The 23137-nt window shown below is 40.3% G+C and overlaps 1 protein-coding gene across 3 annotated transcripts in view; it reads right to left on the bottom strand.

Annotated features, from left to right (window-relative positions):
* The window catches only part of RAPGEF5 (Rap guanine nucleotide exchange factor 5), a 160294-nt gene that overhangs the window by 14018 nt on the left and 123139 nt on the right, over positions 1 to 23137 (bottom strand). For all 3 annotated transcript variants that reach the window (XM_054815308.1, XM_054815306.1, XM_054815307.1), the window contains exons 13-23: positions 21988 to 22132; positions 20094 to 20191; positions 19285 to 19315; positions 18262 to 18340; positions 15107 to 15256; positions 11732 to 11829; positions 9810 to 9932; positions 8438 to 8616; positions 5031 to 5121; positions 2293 to 2343; positions 1096 to 1183 (exon numbers count right to left, since the gene is read on the bottom strand). In XM_054815308.1, the coding sequence (XP_054671283.1) occupies positions 1096 to 1183; positions 2293 to 2343; positions 5031 to 5121; positions 8438 to 8616; positions 9810 to 9932; positions 11732 to 11829; positions 15107 to 15256; positions 18262 to 18340; positions 19285 to 19315; positions 20094 to 20191; positions 21988 to 22132 (1133 nt within the window). The remainder of the gene's footprint in view (positions 1 to 1095; positions 1184 to 2292; positions 2344 to 5030; positions 5122 to 8437; positions 8617 to 9809; positions 9933 to 11731; positions 11830 to 15106; positions 15257 to 18261; positions 18341 to 19284; positions 19316 to 20093; positions 20192 to 21987; positions 22133 to 23137) is intronic.

The raw sequence follows: 23137 nt of genomic DNA, 5'->3' as shown, positions 1-23137 counted from the left end.
AACAAAGTCCTATGTACTGTGCAATACTTTGGGAATTACCAACCCTGGCAATATCTCCTTCTGGACCACTGTATTGAAGAAGATTACTGTATTATTTTGCAAAGCCTCCTTGCTATCTCCAATACGTCTGAGAGACGTAAATGCTGCTTACACGCATGTTCTTATACACTATATTGTAGTGCTGTGCAAACATCATTGCTACAGGTTATTTGTTTATGTTTGCTGCCTTTGTTTGCAGACAAGAGATACTTGAGAACACTGAAAAAATATTGATTTTGAAGCTTTGATAATTGTATCTATCTGAATTAATGCAAATTCCTTTGATGTGTGCGAAGAGGGGAAGTGCCTGATGGCTCCCAAACTGTCACCGACTGATCTGGAGAACTGCCTTCAAACATTTTAAACTTGCAGCAGCAGGTTGGAATAAACAGCCTAAAGAGAACACTTTTGGAATACAGTAATAATCAAATGAATTTGCCATGTTCAAAGATAAGAAAATTAATAATTAATGACTCCAAGACAATAGAACATTTGAAATACCTGCCACTTAATTAGCTGCCTAGCTCACTGCGTTAAGCAAGTAGTTTTATTTTAATTTATTTTTTAATAAATTTTTTTAATATATTTTTTAATATATTTTTTAATAATAATGTTTTATTTATCTCTTTCAGACCTATAAGAGACTTTACAATCCTCTCCTCTCAGGACAGACAGACAGGGCAGGTTCTGCCTTCAGGGTGACACCAGGTAGTTTTGGCAGGGCGAGCACCTCAGACCAGCAGCGTAGCTGATGCCCCGTTCAGGGGTCTGCAAGGTTTCACTTCTCCACCGAGGAGGATGCGGCCAAAGCAGTGGCACACTGCTCTACCCACACCTGATGAGAAGATACTGAAGTGTGAAAAACCTGTGTGAAAATTGCCATCTTCCCCCTGTCTTAAAAGGCAGCGGTTTAATATCCAGACCAAGTGTTTGCTATCTTGTAGATACCACCACATCTGCCACATATTTATCACAAGGCCACCTAAAGGAAAAAATCACCTTACACTTACTTTAATTAACCACAAAGAAGAAGAGCCAGCCAAGCTTTAACATTACCTTTCAGAAGTAAGGGCATGAAGGGGATTTTTGGAGATTTCATTTTCTTGAATGCATCTCTGTAAGCTTTGTGATTCAGAGAAGGGTCCTACAAAACCATTTGGGTAATAGAGAGAAAAATCAATAGGCTATAAAAAGAGCAATTCTAAATCCATTACGGGCTTATGATCTGAACATGATTTAGATATAACAGGTTTCTTCAGGAAACGAGGTAGATAAAGGTTTTCTCAGCTAGGTGACTTACTAAACTGAACAAGAAACGTAAACAGTGAAAGAAACAAAAGCAATTACGTTCTTTTAGATGAAGCAGTGCTAAAATGGGAGTAAGCTGCAGAATAGATTCACTGGGACTGCTCTGTCATTTCCCCACAAATTTCTATTAGCAGAATCTCTTCAGCTTACTATCTAGCACAAATCATATCACAGTATGTATTGCCGATTAATTTCTTTTAAAAAAAAAAAAAATTCCCCACCAAACACCAACAAAACAAATCCCAACAAAAACTGCTCTCAGATCAATGGATCATATTGCAGATTTTCAAAGAAAATGAAAGTATGTTTCAGTGGTGTTGTGTAAGTAATTCAAAAAGTCATCTCAATTTCCCATATAAACGAACATTTTTGTTCACCAGCTCACACATAATCTTGAAAACACATTCATTTATAAAGGACACTAAGTACAGAAGCGTGACAGCCGTTAAAGGCTGGATCTCATGTTCCCCATGCCAGGCAGTGATCTCACCACGCACCCACTTCCATGACAGCCAGAGGAAACACTTGTTTATTCAGCTTTGATAATGGCAACAAAGACCCTTAGCCTCAGATTTTGATTTTTTTTTTTTTTTTTTAAAAAAAAGCTTCAGCTGTCCTCCCATTCTCCTGATCCACAGCACATTGCTTCGGATAAAGGCTGATTAACCACCATAGCAAAAGAACGGCTTCCAAATGGATGCTGGGGAACCGACACTACATTTGCCTCTCTCTGCCCTTCCTCCAGCTGTCAGGAATACAGCCTTTTCCTTTTCATGTTTGGAGACCACCTCTGAGCTCTGGTGGGTTGTGTGGCCTTTGGCAAATCACGGATCTGACATGACAAGTTCCAGCTCCAGACAATGACAGGCAGCCTCCAAATAAATTAGGAAGAAAGAAGGCAGGTAAAGACAAGCAATGCCGTTCTGCTGTCAACACCATACTTACCGTCAAACTTTCAAGTTCAGTGAAAAGTTTCTTGAACTTCCCAGGAATTTTCTGAAGTGGGGAAAACAGAGGGAAAAAAAACCAAAAAAGCTGATTTAGGTAGAAAAATGTTGAGGCATTTTCTTCCATGAGATTGTCGTGTGTGAAGCGCTTGCTATAAGTACCAACAGGCAGTTAAACCCTGCTCCCTAGCTCCAAGAGCCCTAATTACAGACCATGTTCAGCGCGATGCCAGTGAGGCACCAGACCCTGCCACCTTGCCTCAGGGACCTGCATTCTTCTTTTATGGAAGCTGCTTGTTAGCAGCTGTTTTTATTTTCTTCCCTAGCTTCCATGTCTGCTGCATTTACCTTAGTATCCATATCAAGTTAGGAGCAGTAATACAGGCTAAGAATTCTGATACTGTGATCACGTCCAAGTTAAATCATTTGTTGTAATCAATCTTTCCCTACAACATGAGTTCTAGAAATTAGCAGGTGTAGCGCTCAGTGGCGTTCGATACATCGCCCCCGGGGCTGACCAGCGTTACTACTGGCACATGCTGGTGCCAGAGAGAACTTTCCTTAAAAAAACAATGACTTCATCTATGGTATCTCACCCTAATCCCACCAAGAGGTACACAAACCACATTCCAAGGGAGCCCAGGCACAAACTACCTTCTTGCCCTACATGATAACACCCGCTTTGCTCCACAAGCATCTGCTCCCTTTTATCTCCAAGATGCTTTAATGGATTCACCTCATTATACTCAAAGCAATCGTTCTTCAGTTTCAATTTTGCTCCTGGTATTTCAGACTTGAAGAATGGTGTGTGGACCTTAAAGCCTGTCTATTTTTTCCAACCATACTAGTTAGTCCAGTAAAAGATATCCCATCTTAGTATAAATCCTGTCCCGCCTTTGTCCTTGGACCCTGACAGCCACAATGACACTACCAAGAGAAAAGGGATTTAGAACAATTAAGATTAAGTAGATGTGCTGTATGATTAACATGGTAAAATAACTGAAGATGGAATTGCAATTGCAAATTTTTAATATCTTCAATCAGGGAAAGTTAGGCTCATTAAGACACTGCAAGCTGTAGAAAAAAGTAGAAGAATATGCTTGGGAGCATACTACTTATTTAAGAATTCAAGTGCAGAGCCAATATAATTTAGTGTCTAAATGGTTGCTTAAATTTAGGTGGCTTCATTTACATGTGTAAGTAATTATAATTAATTTATAAACATTGCTCTACTTTCTAGAAGTCATATTACTAATGCAAATAACCTTCTGCTTTTGAAATTTCCAGTGCAGTAAAGTTTTACAAATAATAAAAAAAAAAATATGCATGTGACTTCATAAATATTTTAGAGACAGAAACGTGACATATTTACAATGATACATAAGCAAATGCACTCCTTGTTCTGACAAGCAATATATTCTGCTTTTCCTGAGAGAAGTCCACTAGCAGCACATGATCTCCAGAGGTCTCATCACACAACAGAGTTCTGTGTGTTTCTGTGCAGGAGAGATCGACACCATTGTCACCGGGTGGGTGCCTTTGGTACAATATTTAGTCCTTTCCACTCTGCTACCAAAGCCCAAGGAAATGGAAGGAAGGCAACCATAAGAGCAGGCAAGGGCAAATGTTCCCTAATGGGCAAGGCATTTTAAAAGTCAGAGAGACAAAGAGTTTCTGTATTGTCATCCTCAGGTATGTATTTTTCTCTAAAACTTTTGCTTTACCTGTTATTTAAAGACAGTTCTTCCTTGCCTGTCCAAGTCCCTATAAAATCCTTCCCACAGAAGCAGTCACTGCCCCTGTTTCTCTCCGTGCCAAAGCTGCTGACATAGGCAGTGATGCTTCCATATGCATGATTTCAGCTAAGGGGGAAGATTTGGCTCCGGATGGTGTTAGATAGGTTTGTAAGTCTCTGATGGCCATTTGGTTTCAGCTGTTGGTGCTCAAGAGTACCTCCAATGCAGCAGATGACAGCCATTCTCTGACACTTTGTATTACAGATTGACATTTTTTGAGCACTGCCCACTTGTGGTGTTGGGGGCATGGGGGAGGCATGAGGGTTCACTCCATTACACTAAATTACCCCTTCTCCAATTTTTGGTTCATCAGCAGGTATAGTAAGCTTGCAGATATTACCACTCAATAATTTACTTGGATGTAAAAAAAATCCACAATATAAACACAGATCCCAGTGGGACCCTCCTCTAAACATCCCATGCTCTGTCTAGCAACCAGTAGCTTCTTTAGCAGATAATCTCTGTTCTCCAGTACGCTCCTTATTCATGGTCCATTTCCTAACTTTGTTGTTCAAAATGAGCAGCTGGAGAAGAGCTGATCAAGGACAATTAAAAAGGGTTTATTTCCACTTTGTATTTTTTAAATGAAATTATTCCATAATAAGGGATTGCCTGTTTGGAGCCACCCTTATAATCTGACATCTAATTAAAATGCTAAGATAATTTACCTGACTTTTTTTTTTTTTTTTTTTTTTAAAGAGGGTAAGATCTCCTTACGTTGTTCTTATTTAAAAGCTTTGGAAGGATACATTAGGTTTTATTTGAATAGCCGTGTATTGAATGTTTCAGGTCACAAAGAAGCTTCTCTACCTACACTTGCTGCCTGTTTGATTTCAGCACAAAAACCCAATAATTAGAAAGAAAACTTAATTCACCAGTATACCACCTTTGCGAGAAATGGTTTTGACAGGGTCTAAAAGATAACAAAGATGCGTCTTACCTCCCAGGTCTGAGACAGCCGGCTGACAGATGCAGTGTTGAGACCCATAACAATAGCAAAGAATGAATTCAGATTTCTTTGGGCCTTACAGCTGCGGAATAAAAATATGAACACTGTATTCTGATTTTTTGTACTCAGAATAAGAGAGAAATGGAATGCAGAGGTATCCTAGGTTACTGAGTCCCATTTCAACGCTCAGGACTAACATACAATCATCTTCCACATAATGAACTCATTAAATGTCCTCTCATGGCCACCTGCAGTCTAGGTGATGGGGTCTCTAAGAAGTTTTTTAGCAAATGTTCCACTGTCTCATCAACCCTGTTGTTGGTACGTTATTTTTTTTCCTTTGCTGTCAAAAGTAATTTTCCCTTTTCAATGTTCAAGTTACTCTCAGCTGTCCTTTACCATACAGAATAATTCCTTGACTTCTATTCTATTGTATTATAAATATTTTCATCCCCTTTTTCATCTTTTCTGTAAATTGTACATCACTGGTTCCTTCAATTCCTTTCTGTGGTCATGGGCTGCAATCTACTTTTCCATATTGTTATTATCCTTCATTGAATTCTTTGTAATTTATTTTAACTTTTCTCTCATGCATTTCCTTTTTACCAAGGAGATGTAGTGAGACAATGGGGAGGGAAGGAGAAACATAATTACTGTTTTGGCTCTACGTTCTTACACCTTTCTTCTATGCAAGTATAAAACAAATATCAAATTATTTATTTGGAACAGCATCACACTTTGTCCTTGCCTTTAATTTGTCATCCATTATCACCCAAGGACCTTTGTCACAGTACTGTTCTTTACAATCATACATTTATTTCTTCAGCTCAGTATTAGCATTCCCTTGCTGAATTACTTTGCATCTATCTAAATTAAATCTTATCCTACTGTTGTTTGCACATGCCACCAGCCTCCTTAGATCATTCTTTTTTTTTTTCTATCCTCCAATGCATTTGCAATCCCTCATCATTTTTATCGTCTGAAAATCTGATTAATGTTGAATTTATATATCCCTATAAATTAGTTGCAGTTAGCACTGGTTCCAATACAGGTCCCTGCAGAATGTGCTTGATACTTCTATTCTTTGACATTTTACTATATACAACCAGACTCTGCTTATTTCTAGTCCGTTAGGAAATTTGAAATCCTGAAAGATCAAGTCCTTTTCAAACAGGGAGATTCCCCTTTCTCTTGTAGATTATTGAAGACCATTATAAACATACATGTGCGGGGGGGGAGAGTGAGAATCCTCTTTTAAGATAATTTTAAGTACAAATTAATCCACTGCCTTCACTGAGATTTATCATCAGGGAAAAGTACGTGCCAAGGCCTTGGACTGGAAACACGCCAGCACTTGTTACGAGTTTTACAAAGCTTGCACTCATCACTGTGTACTATCTTGAGACAGCGTATTTCGCACTTCAGCTGTCTTAAAGTTAATCCTAACTTTGTTGCTCAGGCTCCTTTTATCATTAAAGTCAGGCAGCTCCCAAAGGTAATTCATTCCAAAACAAGAAAGGTGTCCAGCACAGCTCGGATAAAGTGTCTACTGGATGGGCCCATTTCTCACAAGGTACATCCTTCACAGCCAGCCACTGTTTGGGAAGCAAGAAGGTTGCTGTTGTAATCCATTTATTCCAACCCTGCCTTGACCTGTTTCTACAGCTCCTCGGGATGTTCATTTCTAACAACATGCTAATTAATTTTCTCTATCAAATCACTTGATTTCTATTTTAGACTAGCTCATCAAGAGAAGTGTAGGTATCCATGTCTCAAAAACTCTGTCTCTCCTTTATGTATGGAGACACTGCGCAAAAAGCCTTCCATCTTCTTCAGGTGTTCCTCAGCAATGAAGCACACAAATGTTGAACATGAGATCTTAGTCCTGGTGCTTTGTTGACAAGCTGAAAGTCAGAGATACAGATTCCTGGCCAAATCTGGGAGCAGAGAACAGCTTCCTATGTCTCTGCCTTAGTCATAAACAAAATAGCAGGGCTGCTTGGCTTGTGCCTCATGATGAGTCCCGTGCTTGGCACACCATCCCTACACCCTAATCGTTCCTCTTTCATCAACTCTTCCAGACGTGATGAGATATGATAATGTCTTCTTTCAGAAAGCTGCTTTTCTGATGAAAAAAAGATCTCTAGCAAACTACAGACTCACTTATTTGTGTATTCATCACGTCACAAACTACACACTACAATGATGGGTGCTTCTGCAATGCACTGGGAGAGCCTGTCTACTGTTTACTGACAACTGCATTTAGTCTCCACAACTTTGGCTTTTCACTTAACAGAGATTGAATTGATTCAAATAGAGCAACATTTTAGTCTGGTGACAAATATTTCCTATTCATGTGGGACAGACACGAAACTTCTCTTGGAATGCAAATTAATGCTACTGCGGTGCAAGGCAGGCACACAGAACCAACTGTTTTTGCTATAATTGGACCAAATTTGGCCATTGATACGGCAGAAAATGAATGTATTACTGGATACCATACAACTTGCAAACTAAATCAAATCACATTTATGAGTTACAGTAGATTAGATTAGATTAGAAGAATTCATTTCACCAAAGGCAGTGCTTCAGCTGAGAACAGTCCTTTCTATGTAAGTGCACTGCAAATTAAATCAACCCCGTCAATGAAGGAACAAATTATACATTTTTCATGAACATGCATATTCAAATATTGCAGAAGACCAACAAGTGGAGAGAGAGGCAAGGAGAATGGTTGCACATATTTAAATTGCTCGATTCCCTTGGTTACTAAAATAAGGGTTATTACAGTGAAAAGAACTCTCTCTGTACAGTATATATTTGTATTCTGTTCCAAGTCATAGAATAAATGCCAGCACTGTTTAGTAATAGTGCAAGAATAGACCATCAAATGTAATTAATTAAGATCTCCCTCTCCAATAAATAATGGAGTACTCCAGAGAGGACACCACAGGGCAACAGCTTACTGCAGCCAGTTTCCCCTCTAGATGTAGCACTTTCAAGATTACGACAGAGGGGTTTTTTTGTTTCCATGTAGTCTTTGGGGAATAACTGTGTTGCTGCTCAAATAGTTTTGTAATACGGTCCTCAGGTTATCTCTGCTAAGAAAGGAGGTATCTCTGCACCATCAGGGATTTTGCTGTTGACGCTGCAGATACAGCAGTCACGCTGCTGGGGAAGATTTGAGCAGCACATACGCCCCCCACATCTAGTTTTGGCCAGTGTTTGCTGTTGTTACTTATGGACCGTTTTATCCAGATATGCTTACTACACTGTTAAAATGTGGGATGACAAATTAGTTTTCTTTCTTTGCTCTTGCACAGAAAACTCTACTTCTCCTTTCCCACCAAATAACGCATGTGAATTCAAGAATTTTTGTTGCAGGTTTAGTAACTTACTGGGCAGCAATCTTGATAAACTTTTTGACTAGCTGTACACGTTTGCAGAGCTGGCTGCAGAGGAGTATCTCAGTGGCAACCCAAAGCTGGACCTCATTGCACCTTTGAAGCAGAAGACTGAGATTCTCGGTGTTTTCAGCACTGCCCTGTCTGCTGAACGTGAAGTATATCAGCTCTTGCTGGAAGACATTGATAACATTATTAGGGATATAAAACCAATTTAAATGTAAATGAATTACAAATCATTTAGAAGTATGTTTGTGAAACAAGACTTGGTTACAGATGGTTATTTTTTTATTATACATGAGCCAATCACAAATGATTCAGGGTCCAGGTTTGACTTAGCAAAGTCTAGAGGCTGGTGGACTGGAAGTCCTGCAAGATGCACTTTTCTTAGTGAGATTTCCTGCAGTTTCACTTCTGGCTACAGCCAGATATAGCACATAAGCAATCTCCGTCTTTCTTTTTTCATACAGAAGTGATGAAATACAGAACTATATCAGAGCATTGCAGAATCTGAAAAATTTCCATTCAAACTTCTTCCTAAAAATAGCCCAGATTTCAGGAAGAGAGGTGTGGGCATTGATTGCTGTGTAAAAAAAAAAAAAAAAAAAAAAATCAAAAAACCACACACCAAACTTGACCAGCTCTAGATTTAAAGTATCTAAGCTGAATAAAGGAAGCTAAAATGAAAGATCAAGGAAAGCATCTGATGAAAAGTAAGGGAATTTCCCATTCATTTTGTCAGAAATCCACCATGCTTTTCAGTGACTGATATTTTCAAGTGACATTTTGTATTAGTAACTGTATTTTACTCAGCGGCTCACACCAGAACCTATCAAAGTCATTGAAACAACCCAATGGGCACTGAAGTGGGCCATTATCCCATTTTATAAAGCCTGCACGGTATTTTTTATCTCACTGAAGCCTAACAAGAACAGTAATGTGACCATCTAAATTGCTGAAATTGTGAATTCTTTTGTGGTTAAAGTGATATCAAGGACACCTATTTGTGGAGTCCTGTATTTACTGGAACATCATTGAATGCAAAGGACAATTTGCATATATAACATATTCACACAGACAGTTTTTAGAGAATAATCATGCTCTTTCACTTTCTTGAGGCAAATCTCCATAAAACCCATCAAGTATACAAAGAACATACGAGATGCCCCAGCACAGGGAAGTTACAAACCTTGCAACACATGTCTTGGACCTGATTCAATGCCACCACTACTGAGAGCTGCCAAATCATACTGCCAGGACAGTGAACTGAGAACCAAGGAATACTGATGCGTGCAACTCAGGAAATCATAACAGCACAATGCTGCATGAGAGTAATATACCTGGAAGTGGACATGGTGCTTCTCACCTCATGAATTGCATTGAAGAGGCTCCAGTCAAAGTTTGTTAGTTCCAAAGCAAGATCCCAGGTGTTGATTCCCAAAATTCTCACAGACCTTTGCTGCAATTCCTCATTTTCAGCAAATGGGTTCTAAATCAATAGCCAAGAGCAAAAAAATCCTGAGCAAACCCAAAAGTTCTGCAATGAAACAGCTACTGGACCAAGGTACAAAATAGAGTTGAGTAAGAACCTTCTCTAAGAGCACTCTGATGGTTCCCCCCGCCCCCCGGCCACTAATCAAAATCAAGGTGTTATAGTCTATTTAATAAATAGCTTGAAAAAGGAAATGGGTCAATAGGATCAATGACTTCCTATTGGATTAGGCCCCTCTCTCTGTCTCTCTAAACCTTGAGTATAACACTGACCAAGCAGACAGCATAATGAAAATAAAATCCCTGAAGCCATCAGGAAATAAAATCTGAATTAAGACACCAGGAAATTTTTGTATTATAAGATAAAGGAATCATTCTGCAAACACACTGGATTTAGAATAAATACACACAACTTGCCCACCAATCCACCTTTACAAATAACGTAAATCCATCCATTTTATGATTAATTTACTCCAAACGTAAATCAAACATACCAAACAGTAAAACACTGTGGGTCCTGATTCATAAAAGTTACTTAGCACATTATTTGGAGTGCACTGGTACTGTTGGTATCAAGGATCATTTGACATTTCCATTATTAGCTCACATTTTGAAAGGTCTGCATTTGTCTTGGTTTTTTTGACCTCATCAGGCTGAAACTTGGCATGTGAACTATCTGCCAAGATGAAAGATTATTCTTATCAGTTAAGCTATTACTTTGGTGCTATATTTCTGACGGTTACAGCAAGTTTTGCTATTTTTATTATGTAACTAATGAAACTAGATTGGCTGTCACCTGTCTGCACTGGAAGCCGTCCCTCAATATTCACATCTTTAGAGGTGGCTAGAACACCGGAGATAACGGGGATGACAGATTACAGTGACAGCAGCACATCAGCTCTTCGGGGTACATTGATCCAACAAAATGTAAATAGACATTTCTCATCCCTAGGATGAATGCAGAGATCCCTACTGGTACTGACAACACATAGAAGTCAGTTGTGATACCATCCTTGTGCTTTCCTCAAAAGATCTGCATAATTAGCAGAAAACTATTGAAAAAGTAATTCTTTGAGTGCCTCATTGTTCCTGCCTCACTGACATTTTGGGAAATCACGGAGGGAGAAAGTTTGCAATCCTGGTTTCTGAGGACAGAGGGAATGACAGAGATCTGCTGCCCTTCAACCTGCTCCACTCCCCAGCACCAGCAAGAGGATGGAGAGACAGACAGACGGACGGACAGAAGGAAGGGAAGGGGAGATACCACCAGTGATACATGCCAACTACAGGCTGACCCTGTAGCTGCCACAACACTGGGGTCGCACTGGTGCCCAGTAAATTCGGTAGAACTCACACAACATCTATTTCTACATGTAGTAATTCCACAGAGTTTGTCCATCACTTTGTATGATTATGTACCAGCCACTCTGAGTGTTACAGAGGCACAAGGGGCTGGGGGGGGGGACAGAAGAGTGACACGGGCCCCAAATAATCCTCATCCCATCCAGTCCTGTGCAAGCACAAGTCAGCTTTTCCAGGCTGATGTAGATTGAAAGATTTAAGCTGTACAGAAGCTTTGGTCTGTTTGAAATTGATGAACAAATTCCATTACTGTTCAGTCCAATAACTGCTGTTAATGCAAGATTTTTTTTTTTCCAGATACAGAGCAGCTCAGTAAGCTTTACTAGGGAAGAAAAAATAAATTCTGTATTGAAAAACCACTCTGAGAGGAATATTAAGTTCTTGATCTGGAATGAGACAAATAAAAAATGGGAATCATGCAATACAGATCCTTACCAAAGAATCAGTCAGATCTTTTCGGTAGACAAACATACGACTGGATGACTCAAAAGATTTTGAGATAGCCAAGTCATTTGGTTGTAGTTCATGTTTTTCTGCAAAAACACAAAACAAAACACAAAAGCTTCAGAAAATGAATAAAAGCTGGATATAAATATGAGAAAAACATTATAAATACATTTGTAAAGCCACATCAACTTATTAGAATGTAACTAAGCATCATATCCAATCCCTATGGGAACCAGCATCTCCACACTACTCAGGCACAATAAAGGCAAGATGTCTCTGATACTGGACTACAGCACAAAAACTTCCAACATCTGCTTTCAACCTGGATTTCACATAGGATAGAACAGAAAGAAACCCTTAAATAATCTAGTCTAAGCTCCTACGCACTATAGAACACTTCATTTCAACCCAGTGTATCTAATGTAAATATAGTGACTGTTGTTAGAGCAAAGTGTCTCGCTCCAGAGACCGAGCTGTTGTGTGTCACTGGCAGACAAGAGCAGGGGTTGAGATGTCATCAGTAGCCACAGCCATTCAACAGGAAAAGAAGTTTAAAGGATCCCAGCTCGAGGCAATTCACCCCATGGAACAGAGCTGAAGAGTCCTTTATAGTACAGTATTTACAGAAATTCCTCTAGAACTACAGCAATTCATTTAGGAAACATCTGAGTAAAAGAGCAGGACACATGAAACTGGTAGCAAAGAGAAAGGACTTTATTTTTCTCCACTCCAGAGTGGTTCAGCTCCAGGCAATCTTGGATGCACCAGGTAAAGGTGTGGGGAAAAATAAAGGAAAACCCAGAACACAGCTGAAAAACTGCCCTGGGAAAACTGTCTCTTCCTGCAGGCTCCAAGTAATCTTCTGGAGACCTGACACATGAGATTTGATTACAGTGGCTGTATGGATGTAGACCCAAAAGCACTACAAGCACGTTGACAGCTACATTGGACTTTTAATTGTCCATGAGGGAGGAGTAGGACCAGGAGGACTCTGAGAGCCAAACACCATTTCAGACTGTTTTCCTGTTTTCCCTCTTAGCCATGCTCACACCGACACATTTATGTTGAACTGCCAGTATGTTTCCTCAGGCTAAATTGAATAAAAAGAGCTTGTTTCTTCATTTCAGTACAATAAAAACACTTTCTCCAATGCTCATACTGCTGCCCTCCAAGTGGACAGGAGATTACACTTCCGAATCATGTAAATAGCAAAAAAAAAAAACCAAAACCAAATAAAAAAAAAAAAGCGTGGCAGGCTGGTGTTTATTGCTCACAGCACAGGAGTGACAATGCATAATAACAAAGATACTGAAATTGTGGTATCTCCAATTCAGGCAATGTGACTAAATAACATTTCAGAGGTTACAATGGTCATGTACAAATGACAGTCCTATTGTACCTGCATTTTAATTATTGTTTCTTATTGAACAGCCAAGTGGCAACCACTTTTATTCTGTGGCTTTCTTGGGAACCAATGTGGTATAAAGATAATAGTGTGTTTCATTATTTATGAATTGTTGGTTTTCTTTAGCTAAGTAGGCAGTTAGCGCCAGATTTATTGCTATCAGAACAAACCTTGAGCACAAGACCTGAAAACCAACAGCAGCACAGTGATTTTGCAGTGGCGTAAAACACACTGAAGGCAAATTTGGGCACACACAAGGGTAAAAAGAGTATGCCTGCAAGTGATGTAGCCCGGCTGGCCAGGACACCTGCATGTAATGCTCCCGTGTGGCTGCTCCTTGCCCAGGCTCTCAACAGCCAGAGCAGGGCACCATCTCCCTGCCACTCACAATGGTGCCCTGCAAAAAAATGGTTATGTAATTGAGCTCGGGGCAGGGGAGAAAAACGTGACCTTCAACTTCTGAATCAAATAAATAAACAGAACAAGCCAGCATTTGTTTCATTTAACTAGACTAACAAAGAAGTAGCAATAAGCGCCATATCTCTAAGGGTGCATGTCCTGATTTCAGCTGAGAGGGTTAATTTTCTTCATAGTAGCTGGTATGGGGATATGTTTTGGATTTGTGCTGGAAACAGCATTGATAATATAGAGATGTTTTTGTTCTGTGGACCTATTGTTGAGCAGTGCTTACACAGAGCCAAGGCCTTTTCTGCTTCTCGCACTGCCCTGCCAGCAGGATGGCTGGGGGTGCACCAGAAGTTGGGAGGAGACACAGACAGGTGACCCAAACTGACCAAAGGGATATTCCATACCATATGACGTCATGCTCAGTTTATAAGGAGCCTGGGGGAAGAGGGTGAGGGGGGTGGCAGCATTCGGAGTGATGGCGTTTGTCTTCCCAAGTCACTGTTACGCATGATAGAGCCCTGTTTTCCTGGAGATGGCTGAACACCTGCCTGCCCACAGGAAGTGGGGAATGAATTCCTTGCTTTGCTTCACTTGTGTGCGCGGCTTTTGCTTTACCTATTAAACTGTCTTTATCTCAACCCACAAGTATTCTCATTTTAACTTTTCCAATTCTCTTCCCCATCCCGATGGGGGGGGGAGTGAGCAAGCAGCTGTGTGGTGCTCAGCTGCCAGCTGAGGTAAAACCACGACAGTGCATCCTTTGTCCCAGGGGATCGACACCAACTAATGTTATCAGAGAATATGGCCAAAATATTCCACACACTTAGTCTTTTTTGGAGATCCAGCTTGGCATTTCCATGCACCTAATTAAATTGCTTCCTGTATGTTCCCTAAGAGCCAAAAAACACCACAATGAGCAAAACTATCTGACCAAAGAGCTTGAAACCTGACAGACACCAAAGAAAATCTTGGGCATTTGGCTGTATCAACCCATGATCAGTCTGGTCTTCCTTAAAAAAGTTCAATGAGAAACACTAAAATAACAGGCAAAAAATGTCAGTTGTAAGCAAGACTGCTAACAAAATATTGCTTAGATTGCTCTCAGTATCTCAACTGTGCAAATATACGTCTCCCTCTTTTCTGCTGGAGAATATTCATTACCCATGTCATAAATGAGGAAACAGCCACACATACAGTATTTGTTATTCCCTTTTATATTTCTAAAGCAAACCATGCCTCATCGCCCTCCAAATTAATTTAAATGCAAAAGTAGGAGATTTATCTGTGGGGAAAAAATAAAATCTTGCAATATTGTTGGAGACAGAGTCCTTTGCACTCCCTTCCCAGCAAGGAGATGCTGTATCCGATGGTACCCAAGAATGAGCTGTTGCCATGGAAACAACTCTCTGGGAAGCAGCTCCTCATTGTTCCCGTGGTCATCCAGCTGTGGGCCCACACAGCAACAGCTGTATCCTTGGACCAGAAAATGTCAGGCCTCCCTTCCATGATGCACTAAAAGGTAAGTAAGCAGATGAAGGGAAGTTACTTACCACCAGAGAACGTGACTGTCACGAGCGCCAACTCCTCCTCTGGGTACTGGATCTTTTCCGCTACAATCTTCAGTATCTCCTGAGCTGAAGTGGATACTTGAGCTTTCACACTGACATAGGAGTGCTCTGTTATATACACACGGCAGAAAACTGCACAAAGGAAGAAAGACACGCTCAGCAGTAGGCAGAGACACCTGAACAGCGCAGGGGAGAATCTCGCAGACTCGACCATGGCGATGCCTCGGCTGCCTGGCTGCAGGAAGGGCAGCTGCTGTGCCCTGACCCACAGGGACATGAAACTAAGCATAAACATCACCATTTTCTCCCTTCCCACCTCCTCTCCCTGGGAAATAAGCAGCACAAGCAAATGGAAACAGAGACCCCCACAGCAGTATCTATTTAAGGCTGCATACTGTGAAGATTTGTCACGGACAACCTCCTCTACTGCCTATCTTCTTCGCAAACTCAGCTGTTGCCATCTTTTATCCCTTCCTTTTAGGTTCAGATAAATCACCGTCCTTTCAGTGCATTTTATATCTGCTGCGGAAATTATTTTGGACCTCCACTTCCACCTGGAACAGGAGGCTTCGCCAGAACAGCGCTCCCCGGTCTTCAGCCACTCTCACTAGCTTATCTGTCTAGACATCTAAACTACTCGCATTGCCAGAATATTTTAGCACCAGCAGAGGCTGCCCAAACAGCAATGCAATTAGTTCTGACAACTCTTTCCCTGAATCACTTGCAGCACACATAAAAAGAACTGGTTTGGAGAAATTCCCTGGGCTCATCACTTCCACTGAAGTCCATGAGTCTGTCTGGCTCTGCGAGGGAGAATCCTAGCAGTAATGCTGTGGTCAGCTCAGCTAGTACTTTCTTTCTGCTACAAAAAGGGATGTACGCACTCTCTGCTTGCCAGAATTTTAGGTTTGCATCTTTTGCCGAGTTTCCTGTAGCCAGTTCTTTGAAATACAGATGCCATACTTGGAAGAAACAGAGCTGCAGACTTGCATAAATATTTCAAAAATTACAACATTTGCTAATAAGAATCACCACAACTCTTGGTTTCATACTCACTTCAGTGCTTAATTAAATTTTCCATTTCCTTCTACTCTAGCACTTCTTGTTGCAGACAGGCTGCTACCATGTCAGTGTAAGACAAAATTTTTCTTCTCCAGAAATGCTGTGATTTTTTTTTTTTTTTTTAATTGACAGATGTATGTAGCACTAGCTCTTTGCTTGTTCTACAAATATTCATGGCTTCAGGGCACTTTCATTAACTGAGACCATGCCAGAAGCAGTTAATAACTGTATCCTCAAGAATATCTATTTTTTGTCTTGTAGTAAAGGAAAAGTGAGGATGAGAAGGAAGGAAGAACTTAACATTTAACCTTGGGGAAGAAAAGCAATTTGATTTTATAATTTTTTCTTAACCTGTCTCTGCTGACAGACAGTAAATCAGATGCTGATCCTATGGCAGAATCTCTCTTCAGAATGGATATAACTCATGAAAAGATAGAGACATCAAATTGCACTCTAAACTACTAGGTAGAAAAATAAATTTTAAAAAAGCTGACAGAAAATATTCGGCCTCCATATGCAGCATGCAACACAACTTGCCTACAGTGAATTTGTTTGAAATCTCCCCCTCTCCCTCCTTCAGGAGGGGAAGATGACAGAAATATGTTAATTTGTAACTGGGCTACTGACATATCCTTTGTTTAACACTGAACTAAACCAACCCACAGGTAGGTTCTCAAGCACCACCACCCTACTGATTCTCCCAAGCCTGCTCTCCCATGCACCTTTCAAGCGTCCCATCTGCAGTATCTGCTGGCATGGACCATGTCGTCTCTTCCGGGAGCCCATGCTGCTCCTCTGTGAGATGCAGGAGGGAATGCCAGTGGGAGGAAGCAGCCATAGGCTGCAGGTCACCCTGGTAATGCTTACGTTAGGAGATAAATTGCCTCCGGTCAAGTGGCATGGTGCACCTTGGACAGACCCACCCTCCACAAGTGCCACTGGTCAGCAGCACTCCACTGCACTGACTTGGATGTCCACCCTCAGCACCTGCCTCTCCTCTCCCCAACTTCACTTTTGCTATTTCATTCCCTCAATCCCATCATCCTCCATGGGTTATGCTCTCAAGGAGTGAGATAAAAGCAATTTAACCCTGTCGAGGCTGGCCTCGCTGCGTCCTGCCCTTCCTGTCCCCACAGCTGTGCAGTCTATCCCCTCTCTGGTGCCAGCATATTTCCCTCCCCATTCACCCATGAGCTGTGTCTGACTTTAAGAAGAAGAATGAGTGTGGAGGTCCTCATCCAGAAATGACATTTTTAGAAGCAGCCTTGATAACATAAACCTCAAATAAACTTATATTTGAAGCACGGAAAGAGGATATCTATCAGCAGCATGTATTGTGCAGAAAGACTTGGCATTGAAGGAGCTCAGTTTTTATTCTGTCACAAATGAGCACTAAAAATATACTGACTTCAAGTGAACTTCCGGAGGTTTGTTCCCAGTGAGAAACAAAGATATATCACCAAAGGGCAAGACTTTCAGGTAGGAGGTCCTTCTGCCCGTTCCCTGCTTGTGTACATGGTGTTCTCCTCCTCTCTGCCTCCTTCCTCGTACAGGCATTACAGGAGGCTGACAGCCTCACTGTGTTATTGCATTAGTAGCAATGAAGGGAAAGTGGCACCTTGCACTCCACACAGAGATGTTTTCGAGGAGAGAAGGAACTCACGTGCATTCCCTGAGTTAGCAAGTCCTGGCCCATTTCATGTGACAGGCTTATTCATTCACCTTTCACAACAAAGATCTCGGTCAAGAGACTGAAAGCATGAAATGGAGCAGGAATAACGCCTGTTGGGTGGGCTGCCAGCACTCCTGGGAGGCACACAGCTCTGCTACAGGGCTGCTCGAGGAACCAGATGGGGCAAAACCCCCTTGAGATACCATGTCACTGTCGAACCCCTGTAAAGTAGGGGGCAGGAAGGTAACCTTACACAGTCAAGTGTTTCTTCTTTTGTGGCCCTAAGGTCCTGTTCAGAAGCTGTACGTCAGTTAAAAAAAAAAAAAATCTACATTATGGGCAGCCCTTGAGAAACAATTCTGCAGTTTTGGAGTTTTTCCTCCACTCTTTCAATCATACTTACTTTCTTCTGTGTCATTCATGGTTCCTCTGTGTTGCAGCCAGTTCTCCTTTAGACTGAACTGGTGGAAAAAGGTTTTATTCTGTGAGGGAGTGGGAGAGAAGAAAAAAAAAACAATAAAAAAAAGACAACAGGGACTCTTTGCATCCCTGCCCTTTACAAAGCAGTAATTCACAGAACACAGCATTCAGCCTGTACGTCTGGCCAAAAAGGTTTCTGTATAGGAAATCCACCCACCCCTTCTTGGATCAGTAAACTGGGACTTGCCTTACTAAATAATGGCCAAGGTGGGGATTTTGGAGGAAGCGGGACATGCCAAAGCTAAGTAGCCTGCATGACTCAAGGTTCTCTGTAGTCATGTTCAGAGCCCATTTCATATACACTTATTCTTATATACGTTTCCAATGCACCAATCAGCCTATTTAGCAATTTCACTACAATCTTACGTTCTGCCTTCCACGTTTCTGCAGTAACACTTCAAGATTATTACACACTTCAGCTTCAGGCCAGTAAATTTGACGAGCACAGCAATTCACCTCTGCGCAGTTTGTACACCAACTTTCTCTGGCTGCATCTTCTCTCTCCAGTTAAATAGACAGATTCATGTTCCTCTTTCTTTCTTTGTCCTTGTCATAACAAATCCTCCCTTTGCTCTATCTACTTGACATCCACGTCAATGCCTGTGCTCAGCCTGGTTTGCCCAGGTTGCTACATCTCTCCAGCCCAGTGGGGACACGCTCCCAGGCCTCTCCTGAATCCTGACATCTCAGAGCATCTTGTTAAGATGCTAATACTGTCACGGCCACTGCAGGTTAGCTCACACAGCTGATATCCAGGCTGCACTGGCAGGAAAAAAAATTTCATTAAGCAATGTTGCAGGTCTAACCTCACTGATGTATCCTGTCATGTTTTTGGCCACTAGTCACTTTCAATTGAGAAGCCAAGAAAAGAGAGAGAAGTGGGCAGAGGGGAAGAAAAGGGGATGATAAGTTATCTAGCAACCAGCAACAATCAGGTTTGTGTTACCTTTCGGTGAGGTGAATACTCCTCTACAGTGCTGAAACAAAAAGGAAAATCCAAATTATTCTTTCCAGCCAAAGATTAGGAAAAGGAAGTTTTAGCTATTACAAAGTTTACAACATCAGAAAGTTTTTAACATTAAACAGTCACTGCAGAATGGCTGCAGAGCTCCTTCAGGGAAAGCTAAGGGTGTCTGGCTCAGCCAGAAAACTTTTCTGTGACTCGCACAATTGATGTAGTAAAAAGCAACGCTGCCAGCCCGCAAGCTGCTGGCGAACATGGACAGGGCTTGGGCCCCTGGGGTAAGCAGTCAGGGTCACCCTCAGGGTCGCAGCTCTTCCCACTTCAACAACGGCCAAACCACGGAAACAAACTCCATTTGTTGGAAAAATGTGCCAAGGAAATATCTTTCAAAAATACCATAATTATTAGTAAAATAATAACCCTGAGACAAGTATTGCAAGAGATTTGCTTCTCAGTACTGCAGACTGCAGAGAGAGAATGAGAATGAACGTCCCATCTGAAGTCACAGACTGCAGTTTCTGAGGGAAATTTTCCCAGCTTTTCCACAAAATATTACTCTACTTGCAAGTCATTCCAATCAAAATTGATGGGAGTGACTTGAACCACACACATCACCCAACAAACACCAGAGAAAACTGAATAATCTACCTTTAGTTTAAAGAAGAGATGATTTGTAAAAATTAATATAGTACTTGTATCACTCATCACTTTACTGAATTACAAGGTGAACACAGAAATAAATTACACTCTAAATAAAAGGAGTCTTAATCACAAATATAATCAATACTTACTGACGACGATGCATCCCAAGTATCTTCTGAAATTCTTTCAGTTCCTTCTCAAGAATGGGATATTCATACACGTCATCTAACACATTTCTGTATATTGTCTACAAAATAAAACAGTATCTGCAAACATCTGATAACTCAAACATAAATCTAGGGCATCATAAATTAGTGGTCTAAATCAGTTCAGACACTAGCCTACTGAAACAAATTTCATCATTACATTTCTGGTCAATATTCAGCTTGCCTTTGAAGAAACACTCTTTGTATCATCACCAAGCGAGAGGGCAAAATGTTGACACTTGTTAGTCTGCAAACAAGGAGATTTAAAATAGCACTCGTGGCTGTTATATGAAATCTGGGTTAGGTCAGAAAAACACACTCTGAAGCATGAGAACATACCACACCATCTTCACTTTGATTAAGACTTTTGAAATGGAGAATGTTCTCCTTCACTTTTCCTCATGTTTGCATGCATTTTAAATTGAGTTGATGTCTCTCACAAACAAATAACAACATACTCTTAGTTGTAAACCAATAAATAAATAAACCCTGCTTCTTTTTTTGGGGGGAGGCATTGTCTGAATATCATCAATCAGGAACCTCAGTTAAATGTAAAAGATGATAAGAGGTAAATAAATTGAATTGGTTTTCATGATTGAAATTGTAGGAAATATTTGCTTTATACTTTTACAGAATCTGCACATAGATCCTTCTCTTTCCCTTCCAAGAGAAAGATCATATGTACATGCTGAGTCATCAGGTTTGCTTTAGCCCAATTAACATTCCTACATTCATAACTCTCAGCACAAATTATTCTGGATTAGAATCCTATATATTGCTTTTGCACTGATAACTTCAACCATCATTAAAATTACTGCTGTGTAATACTGCACAGAAGCCGCAAGCAGAGAAATTGTGTGGCAATACACAGTCACACACCACCCCGGCCAGCAAGACAAGCCCTGCGTCCATGCAGGTGTAACATAGTGTAACCTAACGGATGGCTGGAATGATGTCCACTTTACAGTACAGCACTACACACCTACTACCAAACAGCAAAAATCCTAAGGTCTCTCCTTCCGTATGCTGTGTGTCCTACTCCAAAAACAAAACAAACAAAAAAAAAGAAAAGAAAAAAAAAAGGAAGCTCAAGACTTTCTCCAAATGACTGAGCAAAAAGGGACTTAGGAAGATCTTCAGTTGCAGACGAAGAGTCTGTCATCAGGAAAGGTGAAAGATCCTGTAATGTCTCCTAAAATACTTTCATCTTTCAACCAGTAGAAAAAAAAACATTAAAAATCAACAACGAGATGGATCTTGGGTCAGGAATGACATGGCTATTTGCAAATTTAAAGGGAATTATAAAAGCTGTTGGAATTCATTCAGAAAGATCAGAAGATCCTCGCTAATAAGTAAGGACATAATTTTATTTACTAAAAGTACATAAAACTCTGCCATTCTCCATGTGCACCTGACAAACACTGTGGAAAAGCATTTGTTTCCTCAAAATAGTATCTCTTACAAGGACCACAAAACTCTCTTTATCCGTGATCCTCTGGATACTGACTGTAGACCCTTTTCTGGCAGATACAACCAGTGTGCCCAAGGAACCTCCATGTCTTTGTAGGTTTCTTACCTTCCTAAATTTTCCTATATTCTAGAGAGCGTAGAGTTCTATAAGTTTCATATCTGAAAGTAATGTTTTTGACATTGATTGTACTGACATTACAGATTTTCTGTTCAAACTATTTCTAAGGCATTCAAGGAAGACACATGTAAATCATTTTATATTATAGATTTCATGGAGAAAAATTATGCTTCATAGAGTTTGCTGTTGGGGCTTTTTAGACACAGTATGTTAATTAAAATGTGCTGCAATCAGAAAGTGTTTCAATACCTTTAAAAATTGTTTTAAATGCTCATCTTCGTGTAACCAGTCTTTGTAGAGAGAAGTCCACTGAGACACCAAATGCAAGACTTTTCGTTTCCTACAGGACACATCAGAGTCATCTTCTTTCCCTTGGTGGTTCTTAGCACAATAGGTACAGTAGGTTAAGGAACAAATAATAAGGTCTCACTGAAACTTAATTTTTAAGTGATGGAAAAGACTTTTCAATCATCTCATTTGCTAATGAAAGATTTTTTCTCTACATTGCTCAGTTTTAAATGTTTTATACCATCTGGAGCTTTAGGAGTTTCATCAACTTTTTGGAATGAAATTCTCAGTACTCGAAATGTCAGTTCATCCTCTGTGCCAACAGGATTCTTCCCCTTTATAGATTAGAGAAGTGAGTCTATAAAAGGAAAATCAATTCAAAAGGAATTATACAATGTTGAGTCATATCTTTTCTACAGAATTGGGAATGAACCTTTGTCCTGCACGCCGATGCCAACATGAATGTCTGCGGGAAGGAGGACAATACATCATTAACAACAACAAAAAACCTCAGTGAGAGGAAGTCAGTTTCTTTTTTCCTGTACAAATTACACTATCTGCAGAAATAACACTATTAAAATAATAAAAAAAAAAGGGTGAAAGAATCTATTTCCACCATTGTTCTCTATTCATAAAGCAGAAACACCAAATGACAGACGATAGCCACTTTGTACATTGTTCCTGTCCCTTTGCTATTTTTTCTTTCATTAGGTAAAAAGATTATGTTTTCATCACAAAAGGTAAAGAAGGGGGGGGGGGAAACGTGCAAAGCAAGTTCATTTTATGGCTATAAGCTCATTTAAACAATGCTCCATAGCTTATGGAAGTAATTGGAAATACGAGAAAAAAATTCTTTTATCTCAGAATTAGTCAGTTAGACTTAGATACTGTATCACATGATAAAAGGAGCAGAGATTGTAAAATACTTATTCTCCATTTTTTCTCTTCAGGTATTCTGAAATGTATTACACAGATATAGGCATTCTAAGAATTAACATATAGGTCTGGATAGGTTTTAATCTCAATTTAAATATTATTTTGTAACAGTTATAAAGGTTTCTTTAAACAAAACCAGCAGACATAAGATTGCGTTGTTGCTATGAGTTAGGCA

This window comes from Grus americana, chromosome 2, assembly GCF_028858705.1.
Source record: "Grus americana isolate bGruAme1 chromosome 2, bGruAme1.mat, whole genome shotgun sequence".
Lineage (NCBI taxonomy): Eukaryota > Metazoa > Chordata > Aves > Gruiformes > Gruidae > Grus > Grus americana.
This window is presented reverse-complemented; position numbering and strand designations above follow the sequence as displayed.